We start from the raw sequence: 17,501 nt of genomic DNA on the forward strand, positions 1-17,501 counted from the left end.
ACCTTGTCATGCAAAAAGTCATTTATACAACTTGGCAAACTCCCGTCTTACATGGATGCAAGCAGGAGGGCTGATGGTACTGGGAACTCTCTCACCTCAGGTCTAAGAGTGAAAAATGGAAGAAACTGAAATCCTTTCCTTTCCATCTCAAAGTGTCATGTGAATGCTGAGGTTGAGGAAGGATTAGGAATGATTCTACTCTTCTTCTCATATGCATTTCAGTTTCAATTATACTGTGCAACGAAGGACAGGAAAATGACACATAATACCTTTTCCCTGTGTCAGTAGATTATAAAATAGATTTAATCAGGGATAGAAAGGTGGGGAAATTTTTCCTCACCCCAGCCCCTGTGCTCTCTCTTCCTATCCCCTTCTCAGAAGCCCCCTCACAGCTGCTTTTGGATCCTATCTGCACAGAACAGCTGTAGGAGATGTCACTGTCACCCAGAGGAACACTTGGCAAAGCGTACCGATAAGACCACAGCGTGGCAACACCACGCGTCCAACGGAACTCATCTCAGCACCACAGCCTACCAGGTTCAGTGAGCATTAATCAAAATCTGTACTTTTCAGCCTGTTTGTTTATGTTTCTCTGGCTTTTCTTTGCTCCCGTGTCTCTTCCCAAACTATCTCTACAAGAGAAGCCAAAGCCAGAAATTTGCAGCTGTGGAACTACCTCCTGCTTCCCCCCAGAGGTGCTGAAGGCCCTCTGGCAGGGTTTGCTTGTGCTCATCTCTACCTAGAACCACCAAATGACAAACATAAAGCTTTGAAACCACTGAGTTTTCTCAAAAATCAACTTATATAAGGGCTTACATTGTTACTCTGCCATTTCGTGGATAAAATCAGGAGTTTACGCTAGGCCATAAGGGAATTTATAGGCTCTCTAAAAACAAAGCTGGAGACAAAATGTCTTGTGTCACAAAGAATGTAGGAAAATGGCTACGTGAGGCAGTGGGATGGGGACGAGGCATGATGGAGAGGTTTCTCTAGGCAGGAAGATGGAAGACACTGAAAATGCAGTATTTCTGTGAGCTAGGATCATCTGTGAGGGAAGTGAAGACGTGTGGCGATGAGAAGTTGATGAGCATGGCTGACTGCCAGCAGATACTATAATCTCAGAATATTGATGTTTTGTGCTAATAATTACAAAATCAGCAGCTGTACAATTATATATTTGGATAAATACAAGTGCAAGTGCATCCTGTAACATAGTGAATGGAAATGAAGTATGATTAAAATGACAGCTCATACAGTAATATTGATGCCTAGAAAAGACAGACAAGCTGCGAGAATGATAACATAATAAAGGATAAAAGAATCTTGATATTCAAAATGAAAAAAACTGATAATGAAAACATTCATGAGCAGTGAGAAAAATACATTAACTTTCCATAGCTGTTGAAGAGCAGATACAGATCAGGCAGAAGACATTAAAAAAGAAGAAAATTTACTGGTCTGCACTTACAAAGGCATGCTGGGGCAAAACCATATCCTTCTCACATGCCCTGAAGAAGAAATCTACAACCAGGATAATCTCTTCTGATATTCTGTCTACAGCAGAAAGATACACTGAAGCTTTGGAGTGTCTAAACAGCCAGGAAGAAAGTCAAGGGTTGGAATCGTGTCATCTGAATGTGCTAACAAAGTAAATTTGTTATAGGTTCCCACTCGGGCACTGAAATGTGACAATAAGCAGGATATTTGACTGAGAGAGATGTCTGAAATCAGAAAGTTCTTATTAAAGGGAGGCAGTTTCATGAAAGCATTAGGAAGGAGTACAGAAGAAAACCATTATTTGGATTAGATAAGCATTTGGCAAAAATCACAGCAATAAAGCACATTTGACACATAGTCATGTTCAAAGTCTGGCTGGGATGTCATAGGATGTGTTTGTTTATTGAATGCCTGCACTGACAGATAGGATTTTAAAGTGGTGTTTAAAATCTGCTGTGCCTAAGGGTCCACGCTGGTCAGGTGCTTCTTGCTATTCTGTGGAAACCCACTGCTTTTGGGATGGGGACAAAGCAGAAGCCCATCTCTGCGTGGAGCAGGCGGCCAGCCAGGGGAAAGGTAAGATCCATGTCTCCGTTTCCCAATGATCTAAATTTTCAAGGCATGTCAGAAGGCACAGGGTTAACAATGCCCCAGCCGAGGGCTGAGTATTTTGGCCCATATATAGATCGTACCCATGGAGAGGTGAATCTGGTGCAAAGCCTGCAGCTCACACACACCACACATTTTGGCTTTGCCTGTTATGTGCAGCGGGGGAAGGCCCAAGGGTAGGCTAAACCATATGTTTCCCTTAACCGGTGCTGTTTGTCAGCTTTGCCAGCAACAGGACAGCTGCAGTCCAGCACGAGCCACCTTCCCAGCGAGTTTGCACAATAGTGTATCAGGCTCCTCTAGAAGAAGCTTGGCTTAATTTCTGTCTTACAATGGTTACGTGAAACGTACAGCTTCAGATGAAGTACGGTGATACCTGCTAGTGAGCAAGCCCTGGAATCCAGCTGTCCTTCCCGTCTGCAGACAGGCGTGCAGACGGACCTGAGACCTGAGGTGCGGCACAAGCTTTCTTCAGCGTAATGCTCCTCAACTTCCACAAAGCCTAGAGCTCTACATGAGTAACTTTGAGCTTGCACCAAACTCGGGTCCCTCCCTGGAGGCAAAACTTTTCCTCTGCACTTTGTTTAATGGCTAATCACCTGATTATTTCCCTGAATACAGATCTAATGTTGGCTGTCACTGCTTGGGTGAGGCCTCATCGCAACATACAGCTATGCACCTGGGAACGGGAAATCCCCTGCACTTAATTCCTTCTCACTTTTCACTGAGCAGACTGAAACATCTTTCCTTTCCTCCCAACAGCAGCGAGGCAAGACACAATGTGAATCTGTTGGTCTGTCTTTTCACAAACGGCAGGATGCTACTCCCTCTCCCAGTAAATCTTCCTGTGGCTCGATCCTGCAGGGCACTGAGCAATCACCATTCTTTGCATCGCCACCACCCCCCCCCCCCCCTCCAGCAAGGGTGTAAGAATAAGCACTTACACCAGCAGACTCATCTTATGATCGAAGTTCATGCAAGACTCTGCTTATGCAAGCACACAGCACTAAGCGATGCTCAGACCAAGATGCTGCTTTGCCCTTCTGCCTAGAAACCTGCAGGACTGAAGCAGTGAAAATCACAGAGCAACTTCCCCATCCATGCTCAAGATTTATATGGCTTGCTTTCCTCTTCTTAAATCCCTCCTAACAAAGCTTTGTTCGAAGATGATTAACAGATGTTGTCATTAAAAACTTGGTACTTGCCAACAAGTAACACATGGGTCTGCTTGAGCAATAGTGCTGTTTCCACAGCTTTCCCCAAGAAGAGATACTTGTGGTAATTGGTGAGGCCTGTGAGAATATGACATTTTAAAGTATGTTCTACCATACATGATTTCCTAAGAGAACGCTGGTTTCCTGAGAATTTGCTTATCTTGTTTGTATGAAATCATTTGGATAAACACACATGATACAGAATAGATGATTAAGGCCATTATCATTACAGGACTAAGTGCTGATCTTTTTAGAGAACAATGAATTTGGCGAGCAAACACTTACTTGTAACAAAGGTAAACAACAAACCAGCACTAAATAATAGCCACATATCTTAACTGAGGACGTAAAACAAAACAATGAACTGATAGGCAGAAATGATTCTCAAAGGCTAGAAGGTGACAAACAAAAGGACAGGATTTTACTATCCGTTGCACAGTGAGCTGAAATACACAGACAGTGATCCCCAAGCAAAAAAAAAAAAGGGGGGTGGGGGTGGGCAAGGATATGTACAACGGACCTGGCTGGAATATACAGGCAGAGGATCGCTGCTGTGCTTACCTGCGTGGTACACACTGAAATCTAAACCCAAGGAGCCAGGCCCTGTGTTAGCAACTTGGAAAAGGGAACTGGGGAGAAGGCAATGCACCCTGCCTGGGGGGGATCTGTGAACTGTTACGAACAGAAATGTTTTGAAGATGGTAACCTAGATATTGATGAAACTCCTGGCAATTTACTGTTAATGTAAAGGTGTTTGGGTTTTTTTTTTTTTTTTTCTGGGAGGTAGAAAGGAATGAGGGTTCAGAAACGATTTAAAAGCAATCTGAGTCTTTTGCAATGCTCTCAACGTATAAATCATAAATGTCATTTTCATATAGGTTTCAATGACAGATGTGGTAAATTTTTACTACATTTTAAATTCAGCAGTTTATTGGTTGACATGGAAATCCTTTCCTCTCTTTTCCATGGACCTGTAGTTAAAAGCATGACTGCTCTGCCAAAAAGTCTCTGTTTTGAAAGGCTTTTATTCCTTTTTTTATTCCTTTTGTTCTACTATATGACTCCTACAACATGCGCTGATGAGGTCGGTGACATTTTATAGCTATCATTTGTGTCTCATCCATACCTGCCGTAGTCAAAGCGAATATTCCAACTGACTCTACTACACTTCAAATCAGGGTTTTATTTGGGATTTAGCTTTAGCTTCAACTCATATCTCAATTCACTGTGTACTTCAAGCAAGCAAGGAATAGTCAATGTTGTCATGTTCTGCTTCTACAAAACCACAGTTAGATATACTTGACAGGTCTTAAGTTTAGGAAATACAGCAAATTTACAAGCTGTACAATTAGAAACACCATCTTACAGACATGCAGCAAGAGGCAATTCAGCTAATCTGATGTTTGTTTATTTCTTTAACATTCTATTAAAGCAAAGAAGCTCTATAATGAGATTACTGCATTTTATCTCTTAATTGTAACCAGATATGCAAAACAGATTTACTGCTAGTGGCTTGCATTCAGTACAATATTTTAAAGCTAATTGTGAAACAGCATTACTATTGTCACATGATGAAATACTTATTCTTACTGTTATGAATCAATACCATTTTCTAAAATTAATTGTAATTACCTTTTTAATTGGATATAAACCCAACTAAATTCTGAAACAGCTAGTTATATAATTCTTTTAAATCCGGGATGATATCAGCACAAAATATTTTAATTAAATAGATTGCAAAAAAAGGCAAAAAAGAGACATTAAAGGAGTTTTCCATTATTAAAGCCAGCTGTAAGTCAAGTCTTGCAAGTATTCCATTTTTTAGTTTTGAACACCTGAAATCTGCCATTGTCCACATAAGCACGCATACACATCCTCCCAAAAGAGTGTATTAATAGTTTAATTGTCCATTGAAGATTAGTTAGCACCTGGCTTTTGCTTGTATTATCCCACAAAGAGAGGAAAGCATACTGATCCCTAGCACCCAAAACATCTAGCAGTCTTTCCATTGCTTATGTTTATAATACAATGACAAAGTTAAGCAAATAGTTTTAAAACAATGGTGTATCAAAGTTCTTCTGGTTCAAAAACATTCGTGAGCAGACAGTGAAAATCTCTACTCAATCTGTTAGTTCCAATCACTTAATAATTTCTAAAAATACTGTCCCTGTGTGATAACACCTTGCCTATTCAGCTTGTCACCACCAATAAATTGCAGGTATTTAATAACCTGGTACTTCAAACCAAATCTATCAGTTTGCACACATTTCCAAGTACATGTTTAAGCTTGGTTTTCCTGAACAAATATTTGTGCTAGGAACGACTGAAATCTTGACTACAGACCAACCACAGCTTGTTTGCAAGCCTTACTTGAATATGAGATACCTTTTCCCACTCTCCACTTAGTGGTAAAGGGACAAGGAAGAGGCACTTGTTTATCTCAGTAGAACAAAGCAGCAGTTTAAAATTTACCTGAGTTCCAAACATCATCAGCATTATTTTTCAACGCTCTTATCCCTGTATTTCATACACTTGCACAGCCAAACACAATTACATTTACACACACTATGGTAATTAAAGCAGTTACATTATGATGAACTGAAATGAATCAGACCTTCCAGATAAGATAAACCAATAATATCAAGGATTTAGAAACATCTTACTTCTTATTGACTTACTATAATAAGGACTTAACTACGTATTATATTGCCAGTATTTTGGTGGAAGTTAAGTTAGATTCTGATGCTGATTCTACATTTGATGACATATTATCCAAGTAGTTTCATGAATAAGTATTGCAGAATGCGTATCTGAGACTATCAAGAAATTTTATTTGACTAGCAGCTCACCACTGGAAAAAAACCCAGTACTTCATGTGTTTTTTCAAGAACACATCCTTCAGTCAACTCTGTCTGGATCACCTTCAGTACCATTATGCAACAAATAAATATTTATGTTAACACTTAGCACAGTCTATAAGGACATTTATTTTCTATTTATTTGAAGAGTCCACATTATCTAGGAAGGCTTTTGCAGTATTTCTGTGATCTAGATTTCATTGCAGATATTACTCTAAATTTAAGTCTTTAATCTGCACGCAAAGTGTTGAATTATATTGGGTTAGTGTCTGTATCATTCTATTTTTACTGCAGCTCTTCACAGATTAAGATTCAAATCCTTCGAATTTAGTAGGATTTTGACAGTAATTCTAGCACTGCAAGTCTTAGCTCTGTCCACCTAATTGTGACATTTATGAATTTCTAAGCTCTGTAGGTGCCTATAAAAACTGTATTTACCTGCTGTGTGAATCCTGTCACCGGATCCTTGACAGCCATCCTCATCATCACAATCCCCGCTTGACTCCATCTCTTCACTTCTTCCACCCCCACTGCCAACATCCCGGGAAGCCCATCTTTCCAGTTTCAGTTTTGCCTTATCAGCATCCAACTAAAATGGAAGAAGCGAAAAACCAACAACAGTCAGAATTTTTACACATTCCTACCTCAGGTGACCAAGCTGGGTTTATAAAAGAACAATCACTTTCTCATTCACTTTCAAGAACAGCTTCTCAGGCTGGAAGTTGTTTCTGGCAATGACATCCCAATATTTTGGAATAACAGACTATACCATCACATTTTCTCCAGCACAGATGACCAGGGACACTTGATATCAAACTTTTAATTGAAAACACCACATCTACCAATACCATCATAGGGAGCTCTGGTCCTGCAGCTTTTTCTCTTGTAAACCATGGTCTGGAGACCACCAGTTAATGATGGTACAACCTGCCAGATGTCTTGACTACTTATTTTGGGTTATTTACAATTGAAGACCACAATATAGTTGACAACCTTTGAAGAGCTGCGGGTATTTGCTACTTTTTATTATGGGCTTTGTCATTTGGAAACTTTGGCCTCTGGATATATTTTTAAGATGGTGTCATTTAAGATGCCTTTACCCACTGCAAGTTGTTCATTAGATTTCACCTGAAATATATTTCTTGGTCCAAGTATAGTATAAGATGGACTAAGTATAGTATAAGAAAGCCTTTTCTAAAATAAATCTAAATGCATCATACTAGATCACACTGAACATGCCAACCTATTTACTCCCCAAACTCATCTTTTTGATCTTTAGGTAACTCTTTCTCCTTCTATCACCATGAACAGTTGCCTACTATTAGTGCTATAGGAATAAATAATTTGTCAGTTCATTGGTATTTCCAAAACCTGAAAAACAACATTTAATTTTCAGTGGATCTAAACCCAGCCCATCCCGGGAACAAGAGGACCACTAGCTGGGAAGAAATAGAGTAACGGGCTTAGACTAATACATTCTGCTAAGGGGCATTTGTCAAGGAAGGATGATTCTGGAGAAACCGAACCCGTCCCCTACACCTGAGAGAAGCACCTACTCGTGGAGCCACAAGGCACCTCTCCTGTTGGAGCTGTGCTGGTTTGGTAGAACATGTCACAACCGAGGTGCTCCACGCTCCTCGGTGGCCACCCTTCCCTCAACAGCTCGTATTGGCGGTTGCTTGTGCAAGGGGCAGTTCAGGGCGTTAGGGACAGTTCTGCAGAGAGAAGCCCCGACAGCCCAGCTTTCCCTACAGCCCAGTGACAGGGAAATAGCCTGACTCAGTGGGGTTTTTTGCAACCTGGCTGAGTTGCCCTGGTTACTGCCATGTTACCGTTCCCCCGTATCTCCCATTCCCATTTTGTGAGTGACGACCAATTCACTTTCTGAATCTTGCTGGAAAATTATATTGCAGGGTGCGGGTTTTGCTTTTACGTGAAGGAAAGAGCTGCTCCAGTATTTCTGACCACTTCTTTCACATAACTGAAACTCCATCTACAACACGTATGAATATTGTTTTCAAAGGCAGTGGCTTGTTTGTCTCCTTTTTGGAATATGAAAACCTTTTTTGTGTTACCTCTGCTGTTATGGGATGACAAAGTACGATTAGGACCTGTTATTCTAGTTATGTGGAAATATTTTAACCAAATAGGAAGACTTTGTAATGCTTCTCAAAGCCAGTCAGGTTCTGAATCTATCCAACACCCTTCATCACAAGTATCTCCCTCCCAAAGTACTGCAGATCCATTTCAGGCTTTATGATCTGCTTTACCCCAGAGGACTGTGATTATTCTTGGTACTGAGCAAAATGTATTTTGAAATGTAGCTACTTTGAAGATTCAAACAGATTTCACACTAAAAAGGAGGTGGGCTGGGAGCTGTGGGAGGAACTGGAGCACAGGGCTAATACAACTGTATTAACTGGGTTGAAAGGATGATGACGGATGCAGCAGTTTCTCTGTAGTGGGAAGCTTTGTGTGATAGTCTCCTTCAGATACTGCGAGCTGCCATCCTCCACTCTGGGGCTGACAAATGCTTGGATCAGTGCAGCAGAGATCCTGTTCTACGGAACAGCAGATGCCAACCTCTATATGGCAGAACTCAGGAAATTTTTCACCCTTTCACTGAAAGGATCTGTTTGCTCATTCTGAAGACACAAATAACTTCACACTGCAGTGGGAAGATCAGTAAGTGGGAGGAGAGGGTACGGACTCTAGTGGGGAAGCACATTAAACACTCTAATTGTTACTGCATGACTGTTTTTTATAAACAAGTTGCTTAATGTTGAGCCTCATTATTCACAGGCGTAAAGACTGATGCCATGACAATACAAAACAACATTTTGTTAAACAATTGGAAAAATTTGCCTACGAGGGAGAAAGACAACTCAGTTCTTTCACGGTGTTACTGTGTTTTGACCATATTAGAGAAGACTCATTCACCCTTAGTTATAATCCTGCAGAATGAAAAGAAATGGCTAAGTGGTGAACAGAACAGATGCAAAATTTAATAAAGGCTTTTAATGATTGCTTGCCAGTCAAAGCAGAAATGTTTATTGCCTGTTCAGGTACTCTTTCTTTTCAAAAATTTGATTTCATTCAGCACGCGTGGCTCAATCCTGACCTTTGCTCAAAATAAGTAAATACCTGAACTGAACGTGCACCACCTTCTTGGACAAAGGCTGAGAAACAAGCTCAGCTTTTCAACACGGTGCGCTGCAGCATTTGACAGACTCCTGGGCTTTTAGTGCCTTTGCTACAACAAGAGGTAAGCTGTAGCCCAGATCTGTGTCTCCTGCCCACGTTAAAGAAGGCGTACCCAGCTCTTTCTTGGCTTGCCAGTAGAGAGGGCCGTCAAATTACACAGAACCCTTATATACAAGTTCAACATTACCACTGAAAAGTCAACTCAGGTGCAACCTACTAGTGCTTTTCACCTTGTATACCCTTTCCCAATCTGTTCCAATGAATTTTCCATCTGTGGCCACCATTCACCTACAATGACGGATCAGGGCCTGACTCTGTGCAGTTTACCTATGAACCCAATAGTGTAGGCACTTTAGTGAGGAGCCCCACCCCCACTGTGCAGCCCTGTTGAGAAGGCAATGTCACCACTGCACAGTGACTTCTGACCTAGCAACCTTCTCTCTTCCAAATTTTGAAGGAACACTTCTCCTTTAGCAACGGCCACATGACTTTAGAGAGATCACTGTTTTCGTGTGACGGCAAAGCTTACGCCAGCATTTCTCCATCTCCTTTTTTCATACAATCATAGAAACCTTTCTCAAAAGCCTGAGACTGCACTGAAATAGCACCGACTGCATCAGGATGGACTAGGATGGTGGAGCTTTAGCAGAAGTTCATAGTGAAAGACAGTAACCTTCACTTTTTCTTAAGCTCTGCTAGGTCTAGAAGATGGGTGTGGACAGGGAATGCCTGTAATGCTTTGTGGCTAGGGGACTAAGAGGTCTCCAACAGAGGAGCTGGAGGTCATACGAAGGTTCAAGGTGTCTTCAGAGACAGCCATGATCTGTTAAGATTTTGAACAATTCTCCTAGCTGCTGCCACCAGTCACTAGAACTTTCTGCTTCCTCACAGACGGCTCTAGAGAGAATAATAGTCCCTTGCACATATTTAACACTGGAAATCAGAGATTGGAGTCAGTCATGACATTTCCATTAAAACCCACTCTTAAACAAGCCTTATTTTGCTGACTTACACTCTGCCTGCTGATGCGCAACGCCATCCAGCCATCTCTGGCAGCTCTGCATAATAGTTCCAGCCCAGGAGCGCAATGTCTTGATGCCGAGAACTGATGCTTTGGTTAAAAATTGCAATGGATTTCAGGCTGGGCACTGGAGCTTGTACCTTTACCTCCACAAAGCAGAAGGTATCTGCTGCCTAAGACTCCATAAAATACTGGAATCTTAACAGCTTAACAATTAGGTTTTCAAGTACTTGTCACAACTGAAAGACTTTTTTTTTTTTTTTTACTCATGAAAAGGTTATATAAATAGATCAGTAAGATTTGTACATCCCAACTGAAAACTGACTCCAAACAGGAATTTTCCCAACTGCAACAGGCTTTGGATCAGCTTTACAAACCTCTAAAGAGTTTTTTGAGAAACTATACCATCTTCCTGTGGGAAAGCTTTAGTATTTCTATCTGATTCAGCTGAAAGGTAAAAATCACGTATTACTATTCAGGTCTGAGTCAGATACAGATGACTATCCTCAGGCATTTGATTTATTCCAGCAAAGTTCCCAACCTTGACTGACATTAAAAAAAAAAAGTTCTGCTGACGTATGGCTTTATGGAGAAGAAAGAAGTCGTATGAGAATGGTTGCTCTCTTTCTCCCTTATTACTTGTTGATGTAGCACACACATTCCTGGTCACATAAAAGAGTCCTTCTGACTTCAGAGGCTTCCAGGAGTATGTGACACACAACCCCTGAGCTTTCTATGATAAGCCTAACCCTAATTCTCCCTCTGACCACAGGTGGGTTAGAATAGACATTTATTCTCGTGGTTTTTCATGAAGATATGTTCCAGTTGGATACTTCCACACATTAATTAAATAATAAGTGTTCAGCTCTGTGAGAACTACTCTTTAAGAGTGCCAGTTTTCATGCATTTCATTGATTAGTCTATTTTCTGAGGGGTCGTATATGCATGTATATCAGAGGGGATGACTCCAAGCTGTAGGATAATAAACTCATTTCATCAGAAAATAGGTTTTAAAATTATATTTTGCACCACAGTTTCAGACTTTTCAGATCAGCAAACATAACAACGAAAATCTAAGAGAATGCACTTTTTTGAATAAAACCACTGAAAAGTTGTGTGCTTGGAATATTCAGAGACAAATCCCATACAATAATTGTTTCCTGTGGGATTTGTTAATTAGCTTTCTATATGACAGATTTCAGTGTGAATACTTTTCCTCTCTGAAAAGACAGCTTTGAGGTGAAATCTGACTTCTGTCCACTCATCATGTGAGCAGACATATCACTTGCTGGTGTTTTCACAGGGATCAAAAAATGGCTGATTATATACTGCATTAAGAAATTGTAAGCTAAGCATCTTTCCTCAAGGTATTTACAAGTAGCTGCCTTTCAAAAAGTGCTTTAGTGACATAAATATGATTTGCAAAGACAAAGCATTTTGCCAGCTTATGCACAAATAATGTACAAAGCCTAATCTTGAAAAGAGTCATAAATGACTCAATCCTTCCATTCATTTTGTTCAAAAATAAAAAATCCTTTCTAAACCATTATTAGGTCAGAAATGACTACAACTGAAAAAGACAATGCATCTTTGTTTTTAGACTATTATATACATTTTTTGTTTAGGGTCTGACATATTGTTTTAGGCATAAAGCTGCATTTTACTGGTGCCTTGTGACTGAGCAGATGTTCTGTCATTTCACAAAACAATAGAACATAACAAATTTTAGACATAACCGCCATATATATGCTTATTCCAAGTGGGTCCTCTCCTTTGAGATAACATTTATGGTTAATTTTCCTCCACATACACTCTTAGCTCCTTTTTTAAAAGCATTTGGCAGTTGCTTTTGCTTCCTCTTTTCAAATTTATCCAGCATTCATATATTACAGCATAAACAAGCAAAATGAACTTATTTGTCTTCAGTTTTGTCAGACATTTTCTTTGGTTTGTTCTTCCTTTGTCTCTATTTCACAGAAATCGAAAAGGGCCCAGTGCATTATCCCCTTCTAGTTTCTTCAGAGAGTAGCACAACTCCAGGAGGTAGTACAACTCAATTCTTTAATCCTTTTTTTAGCTAACAAAACCAGGCATCTAACCTTCTGCAGCAACCGACACCCCCAGGTTTCCTTCTGCTGTAGTTATTCAGATCCTTACAATAACCTTTCCTAACGCATCTTGCCTTACAAGTCACCTTTACAATATTATTCTATTTAACTGAATTAATTATTCTATTTAACTGAACAGCTATACATAATTTATACAACACAGTTAAGGCCTGACAATGGTTTCAGAATTTCATTCACGTCTCTCCTGACTAGACTTCTTCCAGCCAGGGAACTGGACCAATACTGGTAGATTTGGTTTTTTATGTTCTTCTCTCTAGCCTAAGAACCTTGTGTCTGCTTACACTGATACTGGTGATACTTGGCTATGCCAGTGCTCCTGCTATAGATACATCTGAAGTGAAGGGGGAAGGCTCTCTTCAAGCACATGGAAATGTGTGCCCCCAAAGTGGGGACTGACACCCTCCCTTCCTCCTCTGCCCCAGTGTATCTCCGCTCAAGCTATACACAGCATTTTGGAAGCTCTTTTTCCGTTTTTGATAATCTTTTTTTCCCCAGTTTCTTTTGGTTTGTTCTACCATAAGTTTCTCAGGCTGTCTGGAAGCACTTTCATACCTGGAATGGCCCATGCCCAGAACAACGATGCCAGTTCTGTACCTATGCACACAGCTCTCCTTCTACCTTTGTGACACTGCAGCTCCCCATGGAGCCGTCTTTTGGATAGATTTGGCAAGTTTCTGGTTCTCTTGCAAAGTGATGCAGGACATGCACTTGAATGATAGACGCAACTCTGAGTACTTGAACTCTCAGGCAAATGTTGAGGCAGCTGCCACCCCCTGCCCCAGCCCCACTGCTCCCAGTTCCACAAGCACAGAGGCAAAAGCGCCCAACTGGGGGGGCAGCCCCCACCCCACCTGGCTGTTCCCCACCTCCTCAGGGGGAAAGGGGGTGCCCGGCAGAGCAGGCTCACATGGCAGAACAGGCTCACACGCACCAGCAGCAGGAGGAACAGTGACATAAGTTTCCTTAGGATCACTACACGTTGCAGGGGAAATGACACCCCTGCTTCTAATGTGTTTTACATATTGGGTTTTGTCTTCTGCCTCATTCTACAATTCTTTTGTGCAAAGTATTTTAATTATTTGACCAGCTCTCCTACTGTGTTTCTGAGTATCTTTGTTATGAACTGCGTGTCTTTTGGGAAGCTTAGGATTCACTTTCTGACTATCCATCTTTTTCAAGCCAAATAGCTGATGGAATTGGTGGTTTTATTTGTTTTCGTTTGCTTTTTTCCCATTAAATCATCAAATTACTCCTTTCTGAAACAGCATCTGTATTTGTACGATGGATTTAGCTTCTAATGGTTTCTATGGAAGTGTCTTGCAACCATTCCTTTATTTTCTATATATAACTTTTCCTCCTAATTTTACAGCCCTAACTTTTCCACGCACACTTTCCAATCCTCTGTTCCTGATGCTTTGTATTTGCATAAGTCTGTCTTTACCTGTGATTACTTTTTGTTCTCCTGGTTTATGCAGACTGACTCGTTACCCTCTTCCTCCTATTTTTATTGCCAGGTGACAGACTAGATACTTAGGGATCCACACTTGCATTTATCTTTGAATGCTTTTCATTTCCTCTCTGTGTCCTTCCTCTCATCTGGCTGTTTCTCTCTGCTTTCCTGGATAGTCAACTGCAGATCCACACCCCAGAGTAGAGAAGCTAAAAGCAATTATTTCTTTCTTGGTTGATCACAAGGTAATAGAATTATTTCAGCAGGAATCTAAAATGTTTTTTTAAAATTCACCATGTTATACTGCAGGACTAATGCTTTTATTTTTTATGTTTATGGTTTCTGTTTTTCAACTGCTTATTAAAGGTGAGTGTATTTCTAGAAGAGTGCTAGCACCATAACCACTTTAATATTCACTGAATTCAATTAAAGCTACATATGTTCTCATATTTACTGATCACACTGAGAATAAGCCACAAGAATATGCATCCACAGAATCTTATCACTATTACAAAACCTTCATTACCAGTTCGGGTAAACTGTCACTGAAAAAGTATTAATTTTGAATGATGTCAAGTGAACACAAATAAAAAAATACTTATTCTAGTTAATAATCTGTTTTAACCAAGCACAACAACTGTTTAAAGAGAATCAAAAAAAACCTGATCTGAATTCAGTAATGCAGTTGGGTCAAGGAGGCAAGGAGGCAAGCAGACACCTCTCCTTGATGTCTTGTCTTGGTGTTGGGCTGTAACTTTTTTGTATTATGTGATGCACCAAAGATCTTTCTCATCTGATATCCAGTGTGCCTAACTTAGACATATACCTCGGGTTAGTCCCTGCCACAGGCACGAATTTCACCTTTAGACTGTTAGCTTAGTGTAGTCTTTTCCAAAAATAAAATCTGTTTTTTAAATTGCAGTACATGGAGTCTGAAAATAGAGCATATGGCTAAAAAACCTGTTGTGTTATATTAAGACTTTCTGGATCTTGTTAAAGTAAAAAAAACCCTACAAAAACAGTAAACAACTGTAATAAAAACATAAGGTAAACATTGTAATTATTGGTGAAGAGTGTGCAGGAGTTGCTTACAAAAGATCTTTGACCCTTCAAAATAGTTAATTTTGGGGACTGGCTGTTTGATGCAACAGCTTTGGAGGCACAGGGTTGCTGAGAGTGCCACCAAGGTACTCAGAAGAAAGGTCACCAGTTCTTGGGATGTGGCCCCTTGCAAGAAGAATGTGGGCCTCAACATCTCTGGATACATGGGCATGTCACACATGCACATATCAGATGGATGGATGGTGCTATCACCAGTGGGAGCTGTACTTATTTTTTGTACTAATGACAATAATGCACTAGACCAGAAGGCACGATTCCCTGCAGGGTAAGCGGCCAGGAGATGAACACACCGCGTCTCTGCCACACAGAGATACAGAGGCACGATGCCAGACCTGGCAAGCATTGCCTCCTGTGCTCTCAGCAATGAATCTGTGCTATATTGCTTACGACACTATAGCTCCATACTTCGAAAGGAGGAGTTTATAGCAGGATAACTGTTGCAGAGGGTTAATAAAATGACCAGAAAAAACAAAGTCTTCTCTGAAAGAGCATGGCTTGCTTTTCCTAGCACAAAGACGACTGGGAGAATATGATTATTGTCTATCAGCATATTTAGCCTTCCCCTTAAATATGGAGAGATACCCGAGAATAAAACCAGCGTGGAAATAAAAAGGGGGAAAACACGCTTTTTAACTGTCAGAGTTATGAGTTTTGAGAGCAGCCTCCCAGGAGGAAGATGGGCACAAAAATTCTCAAGCATTTGCAAGACCTGGCTGAATAAATTTGTGAGTAAAGCTGCCTCTGATGTCAATGAGCTATATGTGATATTCCAGGAGGTCTCTTCCGGACTTCCATCCTGGGTCTCTACACTCTGCTAGTTTCTAATATTAGAAAATTGATTTGTAAAATCAAAATCACAAACCAGAACCACTTCCATTAGCTATTAGGAGTGTTATTTCCTAGCTTGTCTGATTTCTGTATGGGAAATTTGTGTCCACATACTGAATTATGTCCATTCTTTCTTCCAGGCTAAGAATGACACCTCTTATTTGTGCCTGAAGTCAAAATGCAGCTCAAAAAAATGTATTAATTATTGCTAGGGCTTAACGTGGTTTACAGAAGTCCTGTTTAACTAGAAGCTCTGAATCATCAGGTTTTCGACTTCTAATAATAGCCAAGAACCTTCTGTCTGATCAGGCTTGGGAAGTGTGAAATGAGAAGCGCCTGCAATCAGGAGGCTGGTTGCACTCCATCAGCCCTTGAATGGCACCCTTCTGCTAAGCTGCATGTGTTCATGGGTGAAGTGAGCAAACAGTGGACAGCCTAAACTGTCTAAGGAACAGAGCCAACCCTTCTCCTTGCTTTGTACTCTGACAGCAATTACTTTTTTATTTGCTGAAGGAAATGTTCATGACGTGCTCCAGTGCATGTTAATTCTTTTTTGTGTTCTTGGGTAATTATGTGTTTCCAAGCTTTGTGTTGGTGAAGATCATTTTCATAGTATGAAAAGTTTGACATTTCATTGGAAGGACTTGTGAGCAATCATAGCTTCTCATTACTTGGCAGTGCTAAACAGACCCAGCCTTTGGATTTGACACTTCATGTGAAAACATGACAAAAGCAGTGGTCTGCTTAGTCTTCTCCACACTAAATCCCAGCATCTGAGTGCTAAAATACAATACAGAATAAAGTATGGAAAATATGGTAAGAAGATGGATAATAATGTCATCCATTTAACATGTACTGACATCGGGAGCTAAATCACGAATTATTTATTACGTAAGCTAACTAGCTTTAAGGACACTGCAACCCAAAGCCACATCTAAAAACAATCACACTGCCTCAGTGCCATCAGACTTCTCTGCAATCTTGAATATCACATTTCTTATTGTGTTGTATTATTTAGAAGGTGCTACACGTACAGAAAAAGAAAGGATCAGAGCCTATGCTGCTATGAATCAGCAAACTGAATTCTGTGGAGCTGCTCCAATTTATTCCACATGAAGGGCCAGCCCAGATTTCTTTTTCCATTTGGGAAAGCATGGTGGTGTAATAAAACAGACAAACACATGTCATGTCGCATGAATCTGACAGATAAAAAGACACTCTCTTTCCAGATGTTGTAATCCCATGGTTTTGTGGTAACATTTAAGAACAGTATGACTGAATGTTTTTGCTAAGTCATTTTTATTTAAAAAGGGAAGAAGAGAGAAGAACAGATACTTCTGCAAGTGGCAGCTGCCACTGATGCTTTTCCAGTGGCTTTCCTTTCCCTTGGTGGCTTCCCATGGAGGTTCTCTAACGCCACGAAGACTGAGTTCACAATACAGGGCTTTTGCCAGTGAGGCTCTCTCCTCTACTCACAGAACTCAGGATCTGTTAGATTTGTTCGAATTGGCTAAAGGGTTAAAAAGATGCAGAGGGAGCGGGAAGGCTGACAGGCAGGGATGCAGCAGA

The 17,501-nt window shown here is 40.5% G+C and overlaps 1 protein-coding gene across 2 annotated transcripts in view; it reads right to left on the reverse strand.

Moving 5' to 3' along the window:
• The window catches only part of LOC102055325 (glypican-5-like), a 390,460-nt gene that overhangs the window by 94,500 nt on the left and 278,459 nt on the right, over positions 1-17,501 (reverse strand). For both annotated transcript variants that reach the window (XM_055723939.1, XM_055723937.1), the window contains one exon: positions 6,617-6,767. In XM_055723939.1, coding sequence (XP_055579914.1) covers positions 6,617-6,767 — 151 coding nt within the window. The remainder of the gene's footprint in view (positions 1-6,616; positions 6,768-17,501) is intronic.

This window comes from Falco cherrug, chromosome 11, assembly GCF_023634085.1.
Source record: "Falco cherrug isolate bFalChe1 chromosome 11, bFalChe1.pri, whole genome shotgun sequence".
NCBI classification, from domain to species: Eukaryota; Metazoa; Chordata; class Aves; order Falconiformes; family Falconidae; genus Falco; species Falco cherrug.